The 27,804-nt window shown below is 39.2% G+C and overlaps 1 protein-coding gene across 1 annotated transcript; it reads left to right on the top strand.

Annotated features, from left to right (window-relative positions):
- Positions 1-931: 931 nt before the first annotated feature.
- Positions 932-25,087, top strand: LOC310720236 (leucine-rich repeat-containing protein 75A-like). Its single transcript, XM_083530674.1, has 5 exons — positions 932-1,511; positions 1,595-2,685; positions 6,388-6,516; positions 12,203-12,315; positions 23,956-25,087. The coding sequence occupies exons 2-5, from the start codon at positions 2,455-2,457 to the stop codon at positions 24,440-24,442; spliced, it is 960 nt and encodes a 319-aa protein (XP_083386800.1). The 5' UTR covers positions 932-1,511; positions 1,595-2,454; the 3' UTR covers positions 24,443-25,087.
- Positions 25,088-27,804: the final 2,717 nt, after the last annotated feature.

Below are 27,804 nucleotides of genomic sequence, written 5' to 3'. Positions count from 1 at the left end.
CCAGGAAATAAATACACCCAGTTTACAGCAAACATCCACTCAATTCAAGTCAATCCTTTACATAGCATCTTAAAACTCTGACTAGGGCCGGACAATGGCAGGACAACTAGAACATTCACAAAACAGCAGATTTTGAGGGGGTGTCCACGAGGTGCAGTGGTTCCTAAAGCCAGAAGTGGTCCAAGAAAGTCCACTCCATCAGTAGACTAACTCTGTGCCTAAGTGTGTAAACATAATTTCAGATGACTTTATGATTTTTTGATTATGTGGGTAATTTGTATATACCATAAAACTGCACATGTAAACACACAAACAAAAAGAATCATGTGTAAAATATCTCATGTGAAAATTTTTTCTTTGTGGACAATGTTAAAAATAAATAAATAAATAAATCAAGCATTCAAAAAGAACCAGGATGTAAAATGATAATCATAATAATCATAATAGTCATTAAAATAGTCATTAAAATATGCAATTATTTAATAACATGTACAAAGTAGTAATAATTATAGACAAATGTGTAATAAAAAAAATTTAAATTACAAATTGTATAATAATAAAACAAAATACCATGTAATAAAAAGATTTTAAAAAGATCTTAAAAGAATAAAAATAAAATAAAAAACCCGTGAAATGCATCAGATGTAAGAATCACGTGAAAATATGAAAAATAAAATATTTTTTTTTTTAAAAAAGGTCTCTTTATAAGAATGACCTCATGATTCATATGTAAATCACATGCAACGATCAGTGTTCATATAATAAAACTCAGTTGATTGTGAAGAAAAAAATAAATGTAAAAAATCGCATGGAAAAAAATAAATAAATTAACGAATGACGTCAAAATTAAACCACGTGCATTTCCCAGTGAGTTGTGAAAACGTGTGAAAGTTTGCATGTAATGTTTTTTTTTTTTTTTGCACGGTGATGTTCGGCGTATGCACACACTCGGTGCACGTGTGAGGGGTTCAGTGAGAGGAGGAGAATAATGATGATGATGATGATGATGATTAAGGGTCATGTTGACAGGGAGAGAGTTACCGAGAAAGCGCGAGACACAGAACACCAGCTGCGCGCGCTCCCGGTGTTCATCGCGAACCACATGGAAGCTCTGAACAACTCCTCAGGGTTATGGGTTTATTTCCATCAAGAACACAGAGGAGGAAACTCGGGCTCTTCTTTCCGTCCCCAATACATTTTTTTTTCTTTGGAAGTAAAAGTTAAGGCGGACGATGTGTTTATTTCAGAGCTCTGCCGGTTGATACCAGGTGATATCTCACGGTTTATCTCAGGATTTCGCTCAGCGGTCAGCTGCCTCCTCCTGCCCGAAGACCTAAAGGCGTAGAATGCAGTAATACGCCTGTCAAACAACCAGCCGACAGCATGAAGCAAACCGGACATTGAATTGGTTCTTTTTTTGAAGCGAGAACAGCGAGTCGATTCATCACTTGATTACTTCAAGTGAGTAGAGTGAGTCGATTCTTTTTAAACGACTCGTTTATGTGCGTAGGGTTAATCGATTCATTTTAAACGATTCTTATAAGTGAGTATAGTGAATCGTTTCTCTTCAAATGGCTTTTTCTAAATGAGTGAGATGAATCGATTCGTTTTAAACAAATCTTTTAAGTGAGTATGGTGAATCGTTTCTCTTCAAATGACTTTTTCTAAATGAGTGAGATGAATCGATTCGTTTTGAACAAATCTTTTAACTAAGATTAATCGATTTATACAAGACTTTTATAAGTAAGTAGGGTGAATCGATTCATTTTAAATGACCCTTTTAAGTGAGTATGGTTAATCGATTCATTTCAAACGATTCTTTTAAGTGAGTATGGTGAATCGTTGCTTTTCAAATGACTTTTTTTAAATGAGTAAGATGAATCGATTCGTTTTAAACGAATCTTTTAACTAAGATTGAGTAAGTTAAATCTATTTCTTTAAAACGACTATTTTAAGTAAGGCGAGAATCGATTCTTTTTAAATTACTCTTAGGTGAGTAAAATGAGTCGTTTCCTAATAAAACGACTCTCTAAAGCGAGTAGGGTGTGTCGATTCCTTTTAAACGACACTTTTAAGTGAGTAAGTTGAATTGAATCCTTTTAACCAGCTCTTTCATGTGAATCGATTCCTTTGATTGGGAGGAATTTGTTTACAGTGTTAGTGCATTTTATTGGTGTATTACTTACTTCATTTTGAACTGCAAATATATTTTCAAGAATAATTTACATAAAAATAGTTTTTTTGAATACCCTGCAAACTGTCATATAGAATCATCTGGGTTTTTGAATTGCTTACAGAGCAGCCTAGATGTCCCTCAAAAAAATTCATTCAGCACAAATCAAGAATCAGAATTAATTTGTATTGAAAATAGTTTGCACTGAGTGTGAGAGAGAACCTCATCAGCAAAAGGAGTCGTGATGCGTACAGCTACACCTGGCAATTCAGTAATGCAGGATGGGGGCTAGGCAGTCTAAAGGGCCCGAGGCTGGCTCTGGGCCTCTCCAGGGGGTTTGGAGAAGAGCGCAGAGCTCTGTCCTGTTCCGGTCATCTTCTGGTGAGCGACCAGAGAATCCAGGGGTACCTGCACCATACCGGCGGCGTGTTGGCATGATTCAGGACATGCTAATGAAGGCGAAGGAGGGGAGACAAGATGAGGCCAGTGAGCTGCTGAAAAGTCTAAGACAGGTAAACTAATCAGAGATTTTTAAAACCGTTTAGAGAAGCGTAGCAAAATAATATTTTTTTTCCCACAATAATGTTTTGCAGTGTGTGCTCAGCTCTCACCCTTGCCTTTAGGGATTATCTCATCTGAATACTGTAGATTTGAACATGATCATGAACACACACACACATATATATATATATATATATATATATATATATATATATATATATATATATATATATATATATATATATATATATATATATATATATATGGCCTTCAGTCCTCTATGTTGTTGTTGGTAGAGTGGAGATGCCTGTAGTTTCTATGTACAGAATATATATTTTTGCTTGTTTAGAAGGAGAAGGAAGCACATGCTAGTACCCATGCTTCCATCTTCACAGCTGTCAAGCAAGAAAGACGTTTGGCAGGATTTGGACAGAAAAAAGACCCCTGAATATGAGCATCTGAATAAGAGAAAGGGGTTAAAGAGTTATTCAACTGTTTTCCATTACTGAGGCAGATGCGAATCGCATCTCGAAGCATATACAATGATACGATACATGAAAGATACATTTAAAGCAGCTACCGATGCGATGCGCTACGATTCACCCCAATGCCGATTCAGTGTGATCTGATTTCGATTCAATTCAATGCGATGCGATGCGATGCGATGCGATACGATGCAATGGAAAATATACAATGATTTATTATTATATGATACGCTTTCTTTAGTTCAGACAGGCAGCAATCATAAATGTACTTAAGTGCCTTCTGACTTCTACAGTAACTCATGTTTCTTTCACAAACAGGCCTTTTCAGTGCAAAAAAGTAAAAAGATTACATAAAACTAGAACCAAAGACGTTCTTTTTCTGTTGTGTCTCCAAAAAGATGCAGCTCTGCCTCTGCCATGTTAATCTATATTCTATGTGACTCTCTGGACACGCCTACTTAGAGAGCAAGCTCGAGAAACAGTTTAGCGAGGAGAAACCAATCTACATATCAAATATTGGTCACAAATAGTTTTATTATTAATTATCACTTTCTTAATAATAAAAGTATACCGCATCTACTAATAATGATATATAACAATGTGTTGGTTTTTTTTATTTAACAATGCAAATATGTTACAATACAAACTTGTATTTAATGCACACTTTTTAAATCGATGCATCACATTGTTAACTTTCATGCTGATGCACCGAAGCAAATCGGTCAATCTTACCATCCTTACTATCCAGGCTCTCTCTATGGAGTACACAGCAACGAGATATTCCAGAAAAAAAAATAATAAATCAGTGTCAGAAATCAATTGAGGACTGGACAATTGTTAAAACTAAGGCTCCTTAGGCCACTTGCAAAAATTCAGCACTTACAGGAAAATAAAACCCAAATTATTTATTATGTCGCCAGCCAAATCCGCTCGCTAGTCGCTAGCAAAAAATGCACAACATGGGAAAGCCCTAGTTGGAACATTACGAATTCCTGATGCCAATCACAGAGCAGTGAAACACACATTTAGGGAGTGCTATCCGTTCTGATCCATATACAAGGGATTCCACCCACATGGCCCTGACTAGCTGGAGAAAGAGAGACTTTGACATCCCTAATGCATTGTGTGGCTTTGCTACCATGATCCTGGTTATAGACCTGATCACCCATGCTCTGCGGATATTGTGTATATAGGTGTGTATTAAAAATACACACACACTGATGATCTTGTAAATTACGGATAATGCCTCTTCATCTCTCTTTCTCTCTGTTTCTTTCAGAAACAGTATACCCTAGAGAAAAGAGAGAGGATGTATCCGTCCATGAATATTTAATACGTCCATACCTTCATTAGTGTGCACGGGTAATGCAGAAGACCGCCTGCCTCTGCATGTCCTCTCTCTCTCTCTCTCTCTCTCTCTCTCTCTCTCTCTCTCTCTCTCTCTCTCTCTCTCTCTCTCTCTCCTTTTCTCTCATGATATTCTGCCTTTGCTTTTTTTTTCAAAAGCATAGCTACTTTCCATTGGTGCCACTCGCTCCAAAAAGTAAGGGGTGATTTATAACAGATGGCCATTTCATCATGTCACATGCAGTCAGCAGATCGATTCTAATGTATTTACCTATCATGAGTGCACACTAGGCTTTCTATCAAATGCATCAGTCTCTCCAAGGCACTCTGATATTTGTCGAGCCAAACACGTAGAAGTTTTCCTGACTAGGAAATTCACGGGCAGCTCCTGAGAGTTTGGTGCTAAAGGGTTAGCTATTTTAATGCTAATAACAGTTTAGGTGCTCCTGGAAGAACTCTGATTATCTCTTAGTCCATCTATGATCAATAAACTCTGTATTCATTACACTTAAGGCACATGCGGTTCAAATCTTTGTCTCGCTCTGCTCTTTCTCTCTCTACTTTCTCATATACACACACACACACACCCACACATGAGTTGCCATACCTTTCTTTTCCGCATTGCAATTCAATGTCGAACCCACATACAACCCTGTCCTTCTGAACATCTCATACTAGTTGCGAGAACAAAAGTTTCCATTTCTCCCCAAAGGCAAACAGAAGAAGAGGCGTTGAGGAAGGAAGGTGCAGCATCGATAATGTAAAACGACACGACCTTAAAAGAGCAAAATGCACAAGTTTGGGTTTGGGTCGAAAACCTTACAGAGTTCTGACACGACCAGAAAAACTTTTCCATGTCCTTGGGTCATGTAGGTAAAATTTAATTGCTGCATCTTTAGTAACCCGCTTTATCCAGGTCAGGGGCGTTAAACCTCGGATGGGGCACCAGTTTATTGCATACAGTATTTTATTATTGAGTTGTGGTGGTGTTCATAGGGCTGTTTTAACGTTTAACGAATATTATGACCTATATAACGATATAACATCGAATACCCTATTTCACCTTTGTTGATGTTTCGCAATCACGAGGATGTGCCCTTTCTGGCTCATTTCGAAGCTGCAACTAGCGGTTATAGAGACCCACTGGGACACAACTCACGCTGCCCCATGCTCACTCTGTGTGGAAGGGTTGCCAGTGTTGCGGTTTTTATGTACCAAAAACTTTTTTTAAAAGCAACTATGCCAGGATATTCATTTATGTGAAATAATCCGAATCGAATCGAATCTATTTCTGCAAAGTGTAAGTGTACAATGTTTGTGTATGTTGAATAGCAGCGGTCCCTAAACTTTTTTGCATCTCCAGTTTCATGCAAGACAATTTTCCCATGGACTGGGAGGGCCTGGGGCCAGGTATCACATGTATGAGTAAACATAATAACATGCATATCATATTACTATTATACATAATTACATGATTTAATTATGAATTGAATTATGACTTAAATCATGAAAATTCAACTCAAACTACCATAATGCAGAATCGGTGAGCGCTTAAATTAAAACACCTTGCTGATCAGTAAAAGTCAATATAATGCAAATAATCTGAAAATAATAAGGTTTTCATTCTTTCAGTGGAGCTCAGTACCAAATTATCGGCTCAGTTTTCGGGGAAACCCTGATGTATAGAACAGTTTTGGTTTTAAGATATAGTGCAAAGCTCGAAGTTGCATGAAGGGCCATATGTCATTTCTTATTGTGAATGTCAAGGGTTATCTTCAGAACCATTCCAGCAGGTGTTGGGGTGACATAAAAGTGTTTTTATGAAACATACAAGATGTTTGACTGTATATGTGGTGTGTTTGTGTGTGTGTGTGTGTGTAGGATTTAGGCATGGAGTCGACATCTCTGGATGATGTGCTGTACCGGTATGCCAGTTTTCGCAATATGGTGGACCCGATCACTCATGACCTTATCATCAGCCTCGCTCGCTACATGCACTGTCCAAAAACGGTGGGATCAAACTCACACACACACACACATTTATACACACACATTTTCTTTTTTTCTTCCTTTTATCAATAATCACCCTCCCTTCCTCCTTTTGTCTTTCCTTTGGAGCGTTTTTTCCTTTGTTTTTCCTTTGTTTTTCCGTTTTTTTTTTTTTTTATTATTCTTTTGCTTCCGCTTTTCCTTATTTCTGTTCTTCCAACTTGTTGTCTTCTTCGTTTTTTTCTTTTCTCTTATTTCACCTTTGTCTCTTTCAATTCCTTCATTTCTTCAGGAAGAAAGGACTGAAATGAATGATGGATGAATTACGGAATAAAACTATGAAAGGAAAGAATGAAAAGGAATGAATTAGTAATGAATTAGTAATGAGTGAAAACAAACAAGCGGAAGAAAGGAAGGAAGGAATAAAATAAGCACGTTCATGAAAGCACTAATGACAGGAAGGAACAAATGAAAGAAAAATAGTAAGGAATAAACATTGAAAGGATCATAGAAAGGAAGGAATGAGGAAAGGAAGGAAGGAATGAGGAAAGAAAGGAAGGAAGGAAGGAAGGAAGGAAGGAAGGAAGGAAGGAAGGAGGTAAACGTTTATTATTGCATGGTGTATCATGGACTGAAAGGCGTAGCATCAAGAACTCGAGTTTACAGTTACGGTTTTCTTTCATACCTTCCTTCATTCTGTTTTTCTTTCTCTATTTATAGGGAATAAAATAATTACTGGGAAAATCAGTGAGTCGTTCCATTTTCAGACCACTTTAAAGAAAGAATGGCTGATTTTAGGATAAAAACGTGTGTGTGTGTTTTATTGTAGAGAAGTGATTCCTCATTACTGCCCTAGTCTCAGGTTATTACAGAGAGGATGCACAGTCAAGGTGCACATGGAGCTGCAGTGATATAAGGTACCATCACTCCAACCTTATAGACAAACACACACACTCTCTCTCTCTCTCTCTCTCTCTCTTTCTCTCTCTCTCTCTCATCTATATATAGCATCTACAGCATCAGCCAGAGAACCAACACAAACACACTCAAAGATGTTTAAAAACACAAGACTGTTTGAAAGGTTTACTTCGCTCATTTGCTTTGGTTGGTTTTCCTTATTAATGTGTTTGCTTCCCCCGGGTATAAACACACACACACGCGCACACACACACACACACGCACGCACACAGTCTTTTATTCCTCACAGGTTGTTAAGTTAATAGGCAAGCTGCATGTCTCTCCATATTTATATTTTATATTCATTTTATGAGTATTATTCATCGTGTGTGTGTGTGCGTGTGTGTGTGTGTGTGTGTATTTGTGCGCGCATCTGTAATCAGCGTTTTTGATGTCGCCCAGTGCCCGAGCTCTTTTGTGTCACGCCAGTGTGTTTGTGGCGTTTGGCCGAGCTCCTCTTGAATGGGGACACAGGAAGTGAAAAGAGGATAAAAGAGGCATTTTCTAAGGTATTAGCATAAATCCTGTTGAGCTGCATACACACACACACACACACACACACACACACACACACACACACACAAGGATAGAAAGATACAGAGACAGAGTAATGGAGATGAACAGGAAGTTTGAGTCTGATCATTTGTCACAGCGCGTGGGTGTGTTTGTGTGTCTGTGTGAGTATACACGCTATAAGCGCACGCGCTTGTGTGTGTGCGCACTGTAAGTGCAAATGTGTGTGTGTGTGCTTTACGGAAAGAAAAAACTTTTAATTGATTTTGTTGTGTTTATTGTTTTCTTAATTGATGATTTAAAAAAAAGATAATCAGGGCTGTGTTTCATTCGAAATACAGTCATACCAGTTTAAACAGTGTGTTGAATTAGTACACCATTAGTGGCATAGCTTGAAAGCAGGGTATGAGGTGTGGAGATCCGGCCACTTTCAACTAATGTCCTCTCTCAGACACGTGAAAACCTGCCAGCAGTACTCGTTATTGAAGGTCTGTCCTCTGAGGATGATTACTTTATGCAAAATGCCACGAATGTCAGAAAAGATGAATATCATGGACTTGGTCAAGCTGTGGACCTGCCTTGCCCTTTTCAGTCTTGGAAATGGTGGGCTCTTCTACTGTAAAGACTGTTGCTCGTGTCAGGGTCGATCCGTACACCCAAGTTTTACCACAGGTTATGATCCTTGACATGGAGGACGGGTCGTTCACGGCACACTGACAGAATACTTGGCAGACTTTGTCGCGGTGTTTCTTCTGCTCCTGGGTCAACAGCCTGGGGACGAACTTGGCAGTAACACATGTTCAAATAACACTTGAGGATCGCCTGGACTGTTTTGTATGGCAATTGCAGCATTTTTTTGTGGGTTTTAGATGATCATCATGCACATGTTGCCGAATGGGGTAGGGGGTTGAGCTCATTAAAAGTCCTCCTAATCTCTCTTCATCTTCCTGTGATGTTCTTCCGCTCTCAAAACACCTCGGAGACAGCATCGTTGTAAAATTGCCGGATCATGTCAGAAGTTTTTGTGGCAGTTTTGCCCAGTTTCACACAGAATTTCATGTTTGCTTTTGCTGCCGCAGACGCAAATCGCAGACGTGGTCAGACAGGACGATGTCTTTTGGCACACTGAATTATGAAGATCGGTGCTCCCTGTGACTGTGCGTCTGTTGCATCTGTTGACGTGTTACAAAGCTAGTTTAGAAAAGTTTTGATACCACCGCGTATAATGTAGCCCAACTAATACAGATATACACTATTGTGGTTCCATGTTCAACAGGAACATGGAACCACAATACAGATATACACTATTGTGGTTCCATGTTCCTGTTGAATTTTGTTTTGACATTCACAGGTATCATTATGGAGTCAGTGAATGAAAGAAATCCTGGTCAAGAGGCAGGTCAAGAGCTTCAGCTGACAGTCCCAGTGATCATAATAATGAGAAAAAAGTGTGATCTGAGTGTCTTTGACTGAGCCACAGTTGTGTGGGGGGGTTGTCACATGCAGTGTTGTTAGCTAAAGCATCTTGTTGATGAGACAGGTTAGAGGAGAATGAGGTCCAAACTGGTTTGAACTGTCAAATAAGGCTGTGGGGACTTGAGTAACCACCCTGTACAACCGTGGTGTGGAGATGTGTGCATCAACATCGAATCAAGAGCTTGATGGACTACAGGAACAGAAAAGCACATCAGGTTACCCTATCTAAAGTGCCCGTGGGGTATGTTGAGAACGAATAAGTAATGTTTTTGATCAACCATTTAACTTTGAACATGATATTAAAAGACAAATGTGGCTGTTAGTTGGTCAGACATATTTGTCTCAACTTTCCCAGTCTCCGGTGAGCAGATTTCTTTGGTTGCCTAGACAGAGACAGATATATATATATATATATATATATATATATATATATATATATATATATATATATATATATATATATATATACACATACAGTGAGGAAAATAAGTATTTGAACACCCTGCTATTTTGCAAGTTCTCCCACTTAGAAATCATGGAGGGGTCTGAAATTCTCATCGTAGGTGCATGTCCACTGTGAGAGACATAATCTAAAAAAAAAAATCCAGAAATCACAATATATGATTTTTAAACTATTTATTTGTATGATACAGCTGCAAATAAGTATTTGAACACCTGTCTATCGGCTAGAATTCTGACCCTCAAAGACCTGTTAGTCTGCCTTTAAAATGTCCACCTCCACTACATTTATTATCCTAAATTAGATGCACCTGTTTGAGGTCGTTAGCTGCATAAAGACACCTGTCCACCCCATACAATCAGTAAGAATCCAACTACTAACATGGCCAAGACCAAAGAGCTGTCCAAAGACACTAGAGACAAAATTGTACACCTCCACAAGGCTGGAAAGGGCTACGGGGAAATTGCCAAGCAGCTTGGTGAAAAAAGGTCCACTGTTGGAGCAATCATTAGAAAATGGAAGTAGCTAAACATTACTGTCAATCTCCCTCGGACTGTGTCTCCATGCAAGATCTCACCTCGTGGGGTCTCAATGATCCTAAAGAAGGTGAGAAATCAGCCCAGAACTACACGGGAGGAGCTGGTCAATGACCTGAAAAGAGCTGGGACCACCGTTTCCAAGGTTACTGTTGGTAATACACTAAGACGTCATGGTTTGAAATCATGCATGGCACGGAAGGTTTCCCTGCTTAAACCAGCACATGTCCAGGCACGTCTTAAGTTTGCCAATGACCATTTGGATGATCCAGAGGAGTCATGGGAGAAAGTCATGTGGTCAGATGAGACCAAAATAGAACTTTTGGGTCATAATTCCACTAAACGTGTTTGGAGGAAGAAGATTGATGAGTACCATCCCAAGAACACCATCCCTACTGTGAAGCATGGGGGTGGTAGCATCATGCTTTGGGGGTGTTTTTCTGCACATGGGACAGGGCGACTGCACTGTATTAAGGAGAGGATGACCGGGGCCATGTATTGCGAGATTTTGGGGAACAACCTCCTTCCCTCAGTTAGAGCATTGAAGATAGGTCGAGGCTGGGTCTTCCAACATGACAATGACCCGAAGCCAGGATAACCAAGGAGTGGCTCTGTAAGAAGCATATCAAGGTTCTGGCGTGGCCTAGCCAGTCTCCAGACCTACACCCAATAGAGAATCTTTGGAGGGAGCTCAAACTCCGTGTTTCTCAGCGACAGGCCAGAAACCTGACTAATCTAGAGAAGATCTGTGTGGAGGAGTGGGCCAAAATCCCTCCTGCAGTGTGTGCAAACCTGGTGAAAAACTACAGGAAACGTTTGACCTCTGTAATTGCAAACAAAGGCGACTGTACCAAATATTAACATTGACTTTCTCAGGTTTTCAAATACTTATTTGCAGCTGTATCATACAAATAAATTGTTAAAAAAAATCATACATTGTGATTTCTGGAATTTTTTTTTTAGATTATGTCTCTCACAGTGGACATGCACCTACGATGACAATTTTAGACCCCTCCATGATTTCTAAGTGGGAGAACTTGCAAAATAGCAGGGTGTTCAAATACTTATTTTCCTCACTGTATATATATATATATATATACACATATATACACAGTATGATGCTCCTCTTTCGAAACAGGACATCCTTTATCAGAGGAGGACATGACTGCTGCCAACTTATGGACCCGCCTCTGGATCAGTGGGCGTTTAGGATCTGTTTGTGCCATGCTTGACGTAATGAACAGTTTTATAGACAGCAGGAAAGAGATGCAAGGTCACAAATGCATATCTAGAACTCTGGAACGCAACTCCATTTGTGGCTCCCCGTAGCGAGAAGCGATCCATAAAGCCTGCGATTGGGCAGACAGACACTCCATGGAGTCCTGTCCCATGGAGAGCTCCTGCTGAGCAGCTCCATGTGTGTGTGTGTGTGTGTGTGTGTGGATAGGGAAAAGGGGGTAGAGTAGTATGAGCAGAGAGAGAGAGAGAGAGAGAGAGAGAGAGAGAGAGAGAGAGAGAGAGAGAGAGAGAGAGAGAGAGAGAGAGAGAGAGAGAGAGAGAGAGAGAGAGAGAGAGAGAGAGAGAGAGAGAGAGAGAGAGAGAGAGAGAGAGAGAGAGAGAGAGAGAGAGAGAGAGAGAGAGAGAGAGAGAATTGCGAAAGAGAATTGCGAAAGAGGTTTAGGAAGCTCAGGTTGAACAGTTTAATACCCAAATAACACAGTGGATAAAACATCAAACTTGTTCTTTCTCTCTGTCTTTTTTACAGGACGGTGAGTCTCTGAGTGCCATGGAGAAGGTATGTCGCCAGCTGACATATCACCTGAGTCCTCATCCCCGTTGGAGGCGGCAGGGCCTTTTGAAGGGCAAACCCCAGGCCAGGTGAGCTCCTCAATGAGGTGTTCATTCAAAAATATCCCTAGACTATTTGTTTTTTCTTGTGACGCATAAACATGATGGCACCTCCCGAAATTAATAACAGCTCCAGTCAAGGTGCCACCAGTGGATTAAGCTGTACATACTGTGCACTAATATCGGCAACATGTGTGTATATATATATATATATATATATATATATGCATAAGGCTGTGTAAATTGTCTCTATTGTTTGACTTCCATGAGAGCAGAGTATTTGGGGAATATTTTGAACAGAAGGTTCATTTTTTTTCACAGCCTTCTTTGCTCATATTTAGTGGAGGGCACTGTATTGTCCACTGATTGGTGAACACAAATTTATTCCCTGACAAGATTTATTAGTAATGCATATATTGTCAAAAAAAGGAGATTAAATTCAGTGCATTTTACACTAAACCTTAAGTGGTGTCCTGCCTGACTTAATCCACCTCTTACAACCATTATTATGATGCCACCACTATAAAAGCCATTAATATTATACAGAAACGCAGTATAACAGAGCGCTGCATCACACAGGTGTCTTATACAGCAAGAATGAAAGCCATTACTAAAGCAAGAAACCCATTGAACACAATTCAACAAGTCTCCTTTCACTGCAGCCACAGCTGCACCACCTGCATACATCATCTCTGGCAGAAGCATCGATATTGACCTCATAAAATGACCCCTGGGTTCTCCTTGCATTTAAAAAAAAAAATTTTTTTAATTAAATTTCTGTTTCCATTATGTGTTTTTGTGCAGATTCTACCGGTAAGAAAAGTGTAAATGGGTTATGAAAACTCTTTTGAACTGCATTGGCCGAACTTTTCTCACGATGTCCAGCTTTTCTTAAAAAGTCTGTCTTGCAAATGTCTTTCTAAGTATATCTGTGACCAAATCAATATCTTCTCTGTCAGTCAACGTGGAATGCAATAAATAGCTATTAAATCCATACGAATATATTCGAGCTAGAGCAGTTTGCAGCAGATGTCGTTTGAGAGCTGACTAGCACTCGGTCTGACCATTCGATCGAAAATGCTGATGTGTTTAGATGCCTTCTAAATGGCCTTGGAGTAAACAAATAAGCAATCAGATTCCGATTGGTTAAAGCAACAGCTTAAAGCAACATAGATTATAATCAATAGGATGCCTACAGTGTTCACGGTGCTGGCCATAGGGTAATTTCCTTACGGTAAGAGCCTGGCAACACGTCATTTATTAAAATGTAATTAGAATTCAAATGTCAGTGATTCTGATAGAGAAGGTCCACTGGTTTCATATCTGCAAGAGGTGATCTTCAGGGACTCCATTTTGATTGGCAGAAAACATGCTAATGAATTAGGTTACGCTTAATAATTCCATATGTATAAATGAGTGTGTGTGTGCTCATGCATTTGACTGTGTGTATTAATGCCACACACCCAGTATTCCTAGGATATGTCCCAGATTCGTCGCGACTCTGCCCAGGGTAAAGCATACAAATATATATATATGCTACAAACACGTTGCTGCTAGCCTCCACGTCACTTCGCCCTGCTCGCATTTAAGATCTCGCCGTGCCATTAAACCACGCTCAATGGTGTAATTTTTCTATCGAAGCCAGATTGCTACTACATGTACTTTATGAGAGTAATAGCAGCTACTCTGCTTCCCTGCTCAGGAATTGAAACACATTTGGACTTGGTGATTTAGTTTCCAAGAAATTCTTGAGCATTTATTTTGGCACAAACGTCAAAGGATTTGCAGTTCCTTTTTCACTGGGAGATTTTGCTGGAAGGAATACTTTGGATGCATAATAATATTTTTGAAATGCACTAAAATGAAGCACTGTCTAGCAAAATATTCTGAATTCATAGAAAGACAGACAGAAAAGGATATGTGTTTGCAGCTCTCTTTTTTTCATGAACATATTCATCCACCTTTTTTCCCCCCTTGTTCCCACAAAATACTAATTACTTAATACACTAATAATCAATTACTTAACCTATAGTTGTATCTTTATGTTGAACTCCTGTTGTGTTTTTAAATCTTGTGAAGACCAGCTGTCCCCACAAGGACAGGAATATGTGATTATTTTAACCTTGCAGGATCATGTGTGTGTGTGTGTGTGTGTGTGTGTGTGTGTGTGTGTGTGTGTGTGTGTGTGTGTGTGTGTGTGTGTGTGTGTGTGTGTGGTTTTCCCAAAGTTTAGCTTGTCCTAAGGGATTAGGACCTCACTAGCCCTGGAACATTCTTTCTATTCTCAAAAATAACGTACACACACGCACACATTTGAGTTAACATTTTTAGCATTTGAGAATTTGCTTTATTGAGTCCCAATGGTAGTTGGAAAGGAAGCCTCTACTGAAGTTGGCTCAAAAGAAAGCCTAAAGTCAAGCATGGTGGTGCTGGTCTGGGGCTGCATGAGTGCTGCTGGTACTGTGGAGCTGCAGTTTACTGAGAGAAACATGGATTCCAACATGTATTGTGACCAGGTGATACCCTCCTTTCAGAAACTGAGCCGAACGCCACTTTTCCAACATGATAACAACCTCAAACACATCACCAAGATGACAACTGCCTTGCTGAGAAAGCTGGAGGTGAAGGTGTTGGACTGGCCAAGTATGTCTCCAGAACTAATCGTCATTATAGAAGAGTGGAAGAGGATCCCAGCAACAACCTGTGCAGCTCTGAATTTTATACCCAGAAGGAATAAGGCAAAGCTACATAATAATGGTGCTCATGGCTTTTGTTGCCAGTTATAAGATATTATTTAGACAATAATGACTGTATTTTTAGTTATTTTTTAGAGGACAGTAAATCTGTACTGCTAAACAAGCTGCACATTGGCTGTTTTAAAATATATCCAAATTTAATTTCTATAGTATTTTCCCTTGAGAACATATAATAACATGGTTGCTGAAATGTGAGTGGTGTACTCACTTTCATGAGATATTGATCACTACAGGTAGTTAGCCAGTCAGTGAGTTTGTTGGTTAGATAGTTAGTTAGATAGATAGTTTATTAGAGTGGAAATTTGTCTTTTGCGTCATTAATAATGTATTCAGCTTGTGCTTTTCAAACCATCGTTTCGCTCGGCTTGCTTTCCCAAAGAGAGCGATCGTTTTACAAATGCAGGTTATATGGTGCGCTCAGATGGAACTTATAAATATGTGCTTTCGACATGGGAAAGCAGAAAAAAACCCACAATAAAATGAGCTTGGGATTTGAGTAGTTAAATTGTTACAGTTGCTAGGTAACTGGGAAACATGAACACTAAGTGTAAACTAATAATTTCAGGCTAGTGTTTTCTCTATAGCACCGAGTCGTCAAAAGAACACAGTAACAGAATAAACAAAAACGGTTATGTTTCTCAAAGAACAGCTACAATTGCAATGAAATGACACCCGTTAACAGCTTTATGGACATTTAGGAGTTCCACAGTAATGAGAAACCTACTTTTAATATTGTGAGTAGGAAGAGAGTAAGACATTCATGGTGCATGTTCTCATAAACACTGATTATATGACCAAATTTGAATTAGAATCAGGAAATAAGGAAATAATCTAAGCTTTGTTGTTGTGTATGTGTGTGTGTGTGTGTACTGTGTGTGTGTGTGTGTGTACTGTGTGTACTGTGTGTGTGTGTGTGTGTGTGTGTGTGTGTGTGTGTGTGTGTGTGTGTGTGTGTGTGTGTGTGTGAATATGTTAAATCCTTGTTATACCTGCAAATGAAAAATGACTGCACAATTAATCATATCGTAAATGAGATCATGATTTGCAGCTTCCTCTGTTAATTAAACATCATAGACATCGTCAAGGTCTGCTAATGTTAGCTGATTGGTGAACGGTCCATTTTGCTTTTTTAATGACTGCTGCATTTACTTTAAAGAATTATCTTTTTATTTACTGTTAAATTAAAATTTTATTTTAACACAGACTTTGAGGGACTGATGAGTCTATCTATCTATCTATCTATCTATCTATCTATCTATCTATCTATCTATCTATCTATCTATCTATCTATCTATCTATCTATCTATCTATCTATCTATCTATCTATCTATCTATCTATCTATCTATCTATCTATCTATCTATCTATCTATCTATCTTAATCAGTCTGTATACTTGTCTGTCTGTCCACTCTAAACATAATAGCCAAAAGATAAAACAGCAAAGCAGAACTAATCCATGAAATCGAAAAATAGACATTGAGACATCTGACTTTTAGAGAAAGAATGCGGAAAAACACTGGAAACTAAATATAGTTGCCCGAGATGGAAAAACAGCACCCCCATGTCAATGTCCATGTGAAACGTTCCCTAACCTAAACAGACACTTATAAAACAGTGCAGTGTCTCCTCGCTCTGAAACCACTGGTGTCAAGAGCCAAGCAGTGAAAAACCAATTAAACTGAGTACCAGTGACAATTAAGGTGCATAATCTCATTTCCTGTGAGAAAGTGGTTCATTTCATTGTGAGCCAGTTTTCCTGTCACATGGCTTCGGAGCACTCAGCATGCTTCTGGCAGGAGGGAGAGCCCCTGTTAGCGCAGTGACCCTGCTCGTTAGAGGGCAGAGAGAGCGAGAGAGAGACAGAGAGAGATGGCTCTGTGGGTGGGGAAGCAGAGAAACTGAGAGAGACAGAAACCTAAAGAGGAGACAGATTGCAAAAAAAACTAGAAATAATGAAAGTCAAATCGCTAGTTAGAAAGAATAAACAAGCGAGAGAAGAGATAAAGGCAAAAAACGAGAACGAGAGGAATAAATTGCAAGAGGGTGAAGGGGTTCGGGATTTGTGCATACACATAGTGAAGAGATTCGTAAACCAGTGAGGGATGGTGATGAGAATGGAAAAGTGCCCCTTAAGGTAGCATTCGTAGGGTTGTTCCAAAATGAAGTAAAAAAACAAAACAAAAAGCGTATCACCGAAGGGACCAACTGATGGACAATTTACTTTTCTGATTCTATGCGCTGTTATTAAAATGCCCACAGCTAGCGTACTCTCAGATGTACATTAACTTGAAGTATGAAGCAATATATTACATTCTGCAAGGGTAAATTATAACTGAAAGGAATAAAACTGGAGAAAGTAATATTGCTCTAAGTTAGCTCGATGATACTCTGAGGTAACATTGCATAACATTTACTCTGTTTTGTCTGCTTTGTAATTAGAACATGTTTGCATGTGGGAATTTTCTTATTCTTATAGTTTTGCTTTGGAGCATTTCTCAGATCAGAAATTCTCAAAACTACTTGTTTAACCCCCACATCATGTAGTCAATTGATTGTATACAGCTGTTTCCTACTTTTATATTTTTGTCATATTGATCAAAATACATTATACAGATCCTCACCTGAATAGTCTTAACCCCCAAAACATCTACGCATCAGATGACATTAAATACAAAATGGTTAAACCGGTTTTCATAATCAGTCAAAGTTTCAATTTCTATTCGTTTTTCTCACTTGCTTTGGAACATTTTTAAGATCAAAAATAAAATTCACCAAATTACTTGTTCAACCTCCACATCATGTCACTTGTGCTCTTCATAAAAGCAATTTTTTGTTGCTTTGATCAAATTACGAACGCTTTGGTACATTCATTTAATCGATTGTGTACGATTGTCTGCTGTTTCCTACATGATCAGTTATGTTCATGTTGATCAAAATATATTATATTAGTTTCATCCCTTAACCCTCAAAACATTTGGGCATCAAGTCATTGAATGCAAAAAGGTTAAACCAGTTGTCATCACCTTTCATCTAAAGTTTCTATTAAAATCTTTTTTTGTAAATGCGACTTGAATTGATGATTTGTGTAAATGAATTTTGAATTTCTTTAATGAAGCTCATACACTCGTATGGCATCAGAGCAACCAATGATCAACTGTTTCTCTAAAACAGGTCAAAGGTGAATCTCGTGAACCTCCAATTGGCGACAGAGCCAAATGGATGAACAAAAAAGAAAAAATTACAGTACAGTAAAAGTGTGAATCCTGTCTGGTCTTTTGCAAACAATATAAATCAAACATGCAATCAAAGAAATAAATTTGGACTGTTGAAATTCATATCTGCCATACAGAAGAAATTCAGCCTTGTGCATTTTCACTAATAGTTTACATCAGAAAATTCTGAAACCATGTGCCATCATCATTGACAAATTTGGTTCTTAGTCACTAACAGCGTATTTTATATATATACGTTTTGGCAGTGTCCAAACATTTTGACTGGAATCTCAGAGCATGATTGTTGTTACTATGTTTTACCAAAATAGTAAGTTGCAGATCTACATTATATGGAGAAAAGTATTGGGACACAATTATTTTCCAGCTGTATGTGGTTCTTCCCCAATCTGTTACCACAATGTTGGAAACTCTCAATTGTGGCTTTGGATGCGTTTGCATTTAATTTGTCTTTTGCTTGAACTAGGAGACCCAAATCTGTCGAACATGACAATGCCCCTGATCACAAATCCAGCTCCATGAAGATATGATGTACATGGCTTCGAGTGGAAGAGCTTGAGTAGCCTGCTATAGAACGCTGACCTCAACTCTACTGAAAGATGAATTGGAATGCTGACTGCACCCCAAACCTTTTCACCCAACATCAATACCTGACTTCACTAACACCCTTTATCACAAATCTCCATGATCACACTCTAAAATAAAGTGGAATCTCTTCCCAGAAGAGTGGAAGTTGTTTTAACAACAAATGGGGGCTAAATGTAGAATGCAATGTTCAAAAAGCACATAAGATTCTCATGGTGAGGGGTCCACAAACTTTTGTGCATTTTTGTCCATACCTTTTAAAAAATGTAGTTATCCATTCCGTAGCAAACAACTCCAAGTAGGGCACCCAACAGCCATTTGTAGGGTTGTTCCAAACTGAAATAATGGAAAGCATTTACTTTAAAGTGCCCTTCGAAATGTTCTAAAGAAACTGATTGACACTTTTCTTTGCACTGCTTGTTGCTGGATGAAAGAAATGCCATGGCAACAGGTTGACCTCAATGATTAACTCAAGTCCAAGTGAGAAGTGTTATATTTAGTGACATTAAAATGTAAACAAAATAGCCAGAAGTAACATGCTGTAGCACAGCAGCCCATCACTTTTTTGCAGTTTGATGTTTAGCTCCATCCTGCAGCTTCCAAGTTCACGTCTTGTTCTCATCAGCGATTGTGCAGCAAAAACCTCCACAGCTTTGCAAAAATGACATTCAAGCGCTTTCCAAATGGCCGTTCATTTCCACCCCGACAGAGTGGACCCTTCACACTGAGTAGGGTACTTCATAACGGACCCCTGCCCAACACGTCCATCAGCCTGTGACTCAGAAATCGATTGGAGCCCATCACCTTTCGCAGTTTATCTCGGTTGCTTTGGAGCGTTTTCTCAGATCAGAAATGAAATTTTATTCAACCTCTACATCATGTCGTCACTTGTGCACCTTATAAAAGCAATTTTCGTTGCTTTGATCAAATTGCGAATATTTTGGTACATTTATTTAATTGATTGTGTACAATTGTCTGCGGCTTTTTTTTAACCAATGACTGAAGATTCCAGCCAAACATTGATAACGTTCAGTGTATGTGCATTTGGTATGTCCCGTGTAGCTCGTCTTCGATAAGTAAGCTCTTTCTGAAGTAACACTTCAGTGCACTTTCATTTGATAAATACGTTTAGCCCCAATTCCTTGTGTCCTTGTTTTCTTTCAAGGAAAGATGATGGTTTGCACATTCAAAGCACAGACAAGCACTTGTTATTCTCATGGTGAAGACTGCAGAAGGAGTAGGGTTGATCGGATGATGGATCATAGTCTCTGTGACATACTTTAGCTAGGCTGGGAAAGAAGGCCGAATCGTGAAACAAATCGGCTAAAAGGTGTGCACGTCTATTACAGTATTTATAACAAAGTTGATACATTTGTTAACGATTTCCTTTAATGCAGTTGATTAAACAGACAATAACATAGAAAATAAATTCAAGCTACAGCCAGAACATTCAAATAAGACAATCGGGACAAGCCACAAAATCAACGGTTGCATTTATTAACCAGCAGAAAAGCTGCAACTCCATAACTTGAGTGAGAACACAATTTGACGTAAAAGAAAATCGAATTTAGCTTAAATACACAATAGGGACACCTGACTTTTCCAACCCAAGAGCCAGAGTAAGTGCTGGCAAAAATAGTAAAAGTCTAAGAGAAAAACAATCATGGAGTGAGAAATATAAACATTTTAACATGGCAGGTTGTTTGCCTCATTTTTGTCTGTCATGAATGAATCATGAAGACCTTTGGTCTGTTTCAAATGGCACAGTAACGTTCTATTTATTGTCAATCTTTCAGCCCAGTTGTCTTTCCACCCGTCCCTCAGTGAGTCACTGTGAGTTAGTGGATCCCCACAGCATACTGACAACTTCTCTTTCTAATAGCTGAGATGGCAGAGCCTATAGATCTGAGCCTCGCTGGTCAAAAGCTGTCCATTATTGGGAAAGCCTCGCTAATTGTGTTAGTATTGACTAGGAGGCTTACAACTCGCCCTTTGAACAATGGCTTTTTTTACTGGCTTCAGCTGTGGTCCTGTGCATGTCTTTGGGTCTTTTTGTGGATGAATATGTATGTGTGTGTGCGCCACTGTCTATTTGTGGCATGGTTGAATAGAGTCTGGAGTCCAATGGTGCACTTTAACTGTGAATTTAAAAACAGAACTTATGAAAACCACCAAGAAAGACGACTATGAATGGTCAAAGTAACATCATCTCATGTTCCGATTATTCCTTGTCACATTGTATGAGACGAATTCCATAACACACTTTATAATATTGTATTAACACGTGGTCCTCGAGTTGGTTGAACGATACGACAAAATTGTAACAATATTTTAGTCTCGTGTGGCGGGCAAATATCGGATGCAGCACGATATTTTGGGAGACTGGCAGGATGTAGGCATTTCCTGCCTTTTGCCAGCAGTCGACAGAGTTCAGTTTATCTGGGTGTTACGCCGCATATTTTTTGTGTGTTTTTGGTGTTTGGAAGCCAAATTTTAGCTCTTGTTTTGTTCATTTTTTATCGGCATCGGCAAACACTGAAGCAGAGCACGTCTGCCTCCTCCTTCCGCTAGCGAAGCGGCGCTTGTCCACAACACACATATATACTGTATAGTTTATACAGTAAGGTACTGTAAATTGTCCTGTTTTGCTAAATGATGTACTGTAATTGAAATTATTAACAACTTGTATTATACCACCCCATACTGATCACCATTCTTTAAGACTCCTGGGTAGGCTGGGCCATGTCTTGACTTTTTTCAAGTTACGATAGGTTCATTAGAACATCGTAAGTCAGCGTCTACCTGTATACACAGTGAAGATTTTTGAGAAACGTGGTTAAAAAAATTGCCGATATTCTGCTCACTGAAAAATTTTGGTCAAAACGAAAATTTGGACGCTGCCAAAACTTGACTCTTTTTGGTAGCAGTAGCATGTAATCGGCTACTGGCAGCTAAAACAGATTACTTCAAAAAATAGCATCGGAAGAAAACGCTGATCTGGTTTCTCAGTGGCATATAATTTTCTTTATGTTCTTCTTGCATTCGTGTCATACGGTTTCTAAGTGATTGTATTTAACTGTTGGAGAATTCAAACAGCGATTGGACAGTGTTGCTAGTTTTATTCTTAATGTTTCTTTACCAGTCATGAGCAGAACCTCATTGGATAATTTAGTACGAAATCAAAATAGAAAAAGCAGTTTCAATAATTCTGCCAGTGATACAGTACAAATCACAAAGCACAAGAAAATCCACAAACAAACCCAGAACACTGCAAAGCCCAGCCTGTCTCGCTCTACACCCCCCCTACACACACACACACGCACCACCCATGATTCCCTCTATCGCTCTGCCAATCTGTCGTGTTAATACATGCAGTTTAGAAGAGAACAGAAATCAAACAGAACAGTGCTTCCTGATCATGACTCATCAGATAGAAGCATGCTCTTTGTTGTTTACACTGAGAGGAACAGACTATTTGTGCAGGCGTGTGTGTTTCCCTTGAGGGAGGCCTGCAGTTGCATGTGTGTGCAACTGCATGTGTGTTTCTGTGAGTGATTGTGTGTGTGTGTGTGTGGGGGGATGTTCTTGCTGGTGTTTGTCTCTATGTGTTGCAACATTTATGTGTATAAGTGCAGAGGTTTCGGTTTGTTGGAAAGAGAGACAAAATGTGTGTGTGTGTGTGTGTGTGTGTGTTGGTATGGGTTTCTGTGTGCATGCCCACTCTTGTGCAGTAATTGAGAAGAAAATGTGTGTGTGTGTGTGTGTGTGTGTGTGTGTGTGTGTGTGTGTGTGTGTGTGTGTGTTATGAACTGGTTCTATTATGTGTGGGAAGCTGTCAGTTAAGATTGTATTAGATTTAGAACATTTCTCTCTTTCTTTCTCTCGTGCTCTTTGTCTCTCTCTCACTCTGTGTAGGTGTGTGTGTGTGTGTGTGTGTGTGTGTGTGTGTGTGTGTGTGTGTGTGTGTGTGTGTGTGTCTCGCACTTTTGAATGCACTGTATATTAAACATATACATCATTTTTAAATGAAGCGTCTGCCTGCCACACCAGCCCACATTGCACATTTCTTTTTCCTTCTTCTGTTTTTCTTATACTTTTCTCTCCTAGCATTCCTGCTTGCTTTTTTTGTAAACATCTTTCTACATTGGAAATAAAAAAAATTTAAAAAAATTATAAATGTCTTTTTAGTTCACTCATAGTTTTTCTTTACTTTACAATACAGATATTATATACATATAATAAGTAAGTAGATTCTGTGAAATGTTCTTTCATTTAAAAAAAAAAAAAAGAGAAAAGAAACATTGTTATTGTAAAACCAAACCTCTTTTGTCCAGTAACAACCTACAAATACACTTTGCCAGACATCTTACACACAATCATTCACCCTCCATATTTTGGGGGATGGCAAGAAACCCTGGTTTCCTACTAAATGGTGGTACTTAAAACTAAAGAATATTTGGTTACAAAAATCCATAGCAAAGCATCTGTGAAGTTCTGTACTGTACTTAAGTATTCAAATTACTATGATTTAATATGGCAAGAATGTTCAACTCGGTTTTGTGAGAAGACCCTAATGTTACTCTCTGCACACCAATCTATTTATATAGGTAATAATTAGTCAAACACTGATTTATATCTAATTAACTTAGCACGAGTCCAAAATCTTCTTATTTTTACTACTTAAAAAAAATTGTGCAAATTGGCATGGTGAGTTCGAGGCAGGAGTTTCTTCCATCATTTGTTCCTCTGTAAATGTTCTGCTCGCTGTTAAACTGACGCTGAACTGTATGTTGTGATAAGTAGATACCACCAACCGGCAATCAAAACAAGTTCAGAACAGAGCGTGCGCTCGACCCTGATTGGTGGCTTGCTGTGTGTTTGGTCAGTTACGTTTTAACCCGCTCATAAATAAAAAGAAACAAGCGATTTTGCAAAAATATAGTGAAGTTAAAGTAAAAGTCTCCCTCAAATGGAAATTCCTCTGTAGGGATCAGATATGCAAAAAAAGCTACTCCAGTACACTAATGATTTACATTTACTTTGCTACTGTCCACCACTGGTTTTAATGTTGTTCCACTCTAACATTCTCTCTTTCTCAGTCTGAAGGCCGTTCTCTCCCTGTCGCCGGATGGCACTGTGGATTTATCCGGGCTCCCTCTTTCACGACGTGACGCAGACCGCCTGGTGTTGCACCTTCAGCGGAACTCTGCCCGTGTCCGTAGCGTTGAGCTGGGATTCACTGAGCTCACGGACGATACTCTGCTGATGCTGATGCCCACCTTATGCGCTCTGCCTGCTCTCGAGAGCCTTGCGCTCAATGGCAACCGTCTGACCCGGAGCATCCTGCGTCAGCTCACTGACGCCCTCAAGGAGCCGAGGAACTTCCCTGCTCTGGCGTGGGTCGACCTCGGTAACAACATTGACATCTTTTCTTTGCCTCAGGCCTTTCTACTCAGCCTGCGCAAGCGCTGCCCGAAGCAGGGGAACTTACCCACTATACAGGAGCAGCCAGAACAGGGTGGTGGGGCAGGAGGTGGGGCATGTGACACTCCAGGATTGGAACAAGATGGGGAAGAGCCAGAATGATAACGGTGGTGGGTGGATTTGACAAAACAAGAAATTGTGGGGATTTTGATGTTTCATCCAACTAAATGTTTGTAGGTGGAGTCTGTGTGTAATATATATATATAATATATATAAATGGACCATTTCAGCAGGATACGTGTTCTTATTTGGGGCACAGATAGAGGAATTTATTCATGACATGTGCTCTCATTTGTAGCCTTCAGCGTATTTTTCTAATCTTCAAAAACTTCCTGGGCTCATACCCAGCCCAGATTTCTTCCTGGACACATTCATGGTTGTCCTCTAGTGACAATGGGGTTGATCTATTATTGCGTTTGTGATTTTTGAGATTTTAAGATGTATCTTGAGCTCAGCAGGTTTGGAAAACACAAATGTGCCTGTATGATGTGTGTTTAAACCCGGTGGTGAAATGACGTGGCTGTTGACTGAAGACTGTCCAGAATCACCCATAATTCCAGGCAAATGAAGGATTTTCATAATCTGATTTGGCATTCGTCTGAATCAGGCCAGATTTCAGCTGCATTAGAATGGGTGTACTTGGGGTAGCAAGAGCTGGAAAATGATGATTGCCTGGATACATCACAATTCTTTTCGAAATGATACTTCGATAATGCACATGCTTTCATCATAAAGTTTACAGTTTCAGATTTGCATTAAGAATTCTTTATTTAACCACAAAATGGTTTTTCACTTAGCTTGAATCTACTCTTCTCATTCTTCAAATCCCATATGGCACCCTTATAAACGATACACTCACCGGCGACTGTAGGCTACGTCTACATTAATCGGGATGCATTTTCATCAAAAAATCGCTCTGCGTCAACATTATCGCTTTCAATCTTTTCCCAAAAGTTGCTCATCCACACTGTAACGTTGACGTTCCTGTACTGCGCATGTGCAAAACCTAAACCTCTTCGACCTGCGTCATCTTCGCCTGCCGTTTATTTACTTTCCAGCTTTTTGAAACTTTGCAGCAATGTTGAAGAGACAGGCACTGTCACATGACTAAAAATGCATTGCAAGCCGGTATTTTCACAGTCCACACTGCGACGTGTTTTTTCAAAAAAGCTACGTTTTCATTGACTAAAAACGCTGTCACCGTGTGGACGGAAGGCCAAAATGGAGAGAAAAATATGTTTTCAAAGAAAAGGTTATTATTGTAGACATCTCACATACTCTCATTTATACCAAGGGGCAATTTAGTGTCCCCAAGATACCTTACAACTTAATTTAGGAAATGGTATGAAAAATCGAGGTTTTCTTCTAAAAGATGGTAGAAAAAACGTATTGGTGTGTTTAAGAAATAATTTGTGCAATTTTCCAGACGATCATGTGACAGTAGGGCAGTGCACAAAGTCGGACAGAAACGGGTCAAGAGCCTCAATTAATGTTCACATCGAACATCATAGTGGGGAAAATGTGATTACAGATGAGAAGTTTCTTTGTATTTTTTTCAGAAAACAGGCTCCTGATATCCCGGGATCCTGTAGTGCTTACACAGAATGGTGCAAACAATACCAAAAAAAAACCTCAAGAAGCATCAAGTGAGCTGCAGAAATGTGAGAATTGCCAGAGCTGACAGGGAGGCAATGGTAAGATAAATAACCACTGTATACAACCATGGTAAGCAGAAAAGCATCTCAGATCAAACAACTTTGAGGCAGATACCTGATACATTGGGCACAGGAACATGCAATGTCTGTATCCACTGTAGCCTCAGATTCTAGTATCCCGATCCCCTGCCTACAGTAGCCAGTAGTCTTCTGTAGCAAAACAACTTCACAACTGGGTAAAGATACACATTCTCAATGAGGATACATTGCCTTTCTCTCTCTCCTGACCAGCTGTCATTGCCACTCAGTCACATATTGGGGTGTGATGATGTTACAGTACCTCAGCCGCCATATGAAAAAATAAGTCGAATATTTTCATTAGTTCCACCCTGACACTTTTGACACTACTGCATCTGTGAGTTACTAGTGCAGGACTTTCAGTATGACTCACAGCATCTCTTGTAAGCTTTACTAAATACACTTTATGGACAAAATTATCGGGACAATATATGGTTCTTCCCTAAACTGTTCCAGCATAGTCAAGTCAAGTTTATTTCTATAGCGCTTTTCACAACAGACATTGTCTCAAAGCAGCTTTACAAAAATCAACAGTCAAGGTGAATGGTGTGCATTTATCCCTGATGAGCAGCCGTGGCAACTGTGGCAAGGAAGAACTTCCTTAAATGTTATGAGGAAGAAACCTTGAGAGGAACTCGAAAGGGAAACCCATCCTCATTTGGGTGACATCAAGAGTGTGATCATAAATCTTTTAACAATACAGAACACTGGAGAGTGAGAACTAAACAGTTCTGCACTACTCATTTCATCATTCTCCGTAATCACCTGCAACTCGGCAGCTACTAGGTTAGTTTCCATTATGAGAAACAAGCAAATTGCACAAGCACTGTTAAAAAAAAACACACATCAATAGATGCGATCGATTATGGATTGGGGCGATGTAGCTGAGGTTGAGGAACTGTCAAAGCCAGAACTCTAAGCCATGCTGACAGTGCTGACATTTCTACTGCTGGGATTTTCTTCCAGTCTTTACTAAACAGATTGAGATAGATGAATTGCATTCCACCCCTTAGTGCAGTGTACACGGTCACAAAAAAAAGAGAATTATGATCATAATAATGTATAGAGGATTCAGGAGCTTGATCATTTCTGATGTCATTTCTTTTAAAGTACTTCCTACAAGATTGTAATCCTGTTTAAAGGTTCATTTTTGAAATGGCTGTAACCTGCTTGTAACAGTTAAATCATGCTTGTTTAACTGTTCTACAGCTCATACTTGATTAACACACACACACACACACACACACATATTACTCAACTTATTGTGTATTGGCTTCTACTCCTACATTGTTGTCCCATAGTCCACGATGGAACGCTTGAAGTAATCTCATGAGACATGCCTCTGTTATTAGGTGCAGAGCAATTACAGATGATGTCATCAATTATTTATTTACCAACATAGCAGCTGCTAACTGGGTTGTTACTTCTACCAGAGTTCACGTGAAACCATGACATGAGAAGAATGTGTAAGAAGTGGATTGATTCTAGTATCATCAGTGAGAATGGTGTATGTTAGTCTGGAATTTCATCACCCAGAGAAAAAAAATCAAGTAATTTAATTTGTTTAAGTTTGCTGTTAAAGATACACTATATGGACAAAAGTATTGGGACACATGACCTTTCCAGCCATATGTGGTTCTTCATCAAAAAGTTAAACAAATTTTTAGGCACAGTTTTAGGTATAGTCTCTAGATGGTATAGCATAAAAAAAAAAAACAAGTTAAGAAAGGT

The sequence above is a fragment of the Silurus aristotelis genome, assembly GCF_946808225.1.
Source record: "Silurus aristotelis genome assembly, chromosome: 26".
Taxonomy (NCBI): Eukaryota; Metazoa; Chordata; class Actinopteri; order Siluriformes; family Siluridae; genus Silurus; species Silurus aristotelis.
The sequence above is the reverse complement of the archived record's forward strand: the minus strand, read 5'-3'. Positions and strand labels throughout refer to the sequence as shown.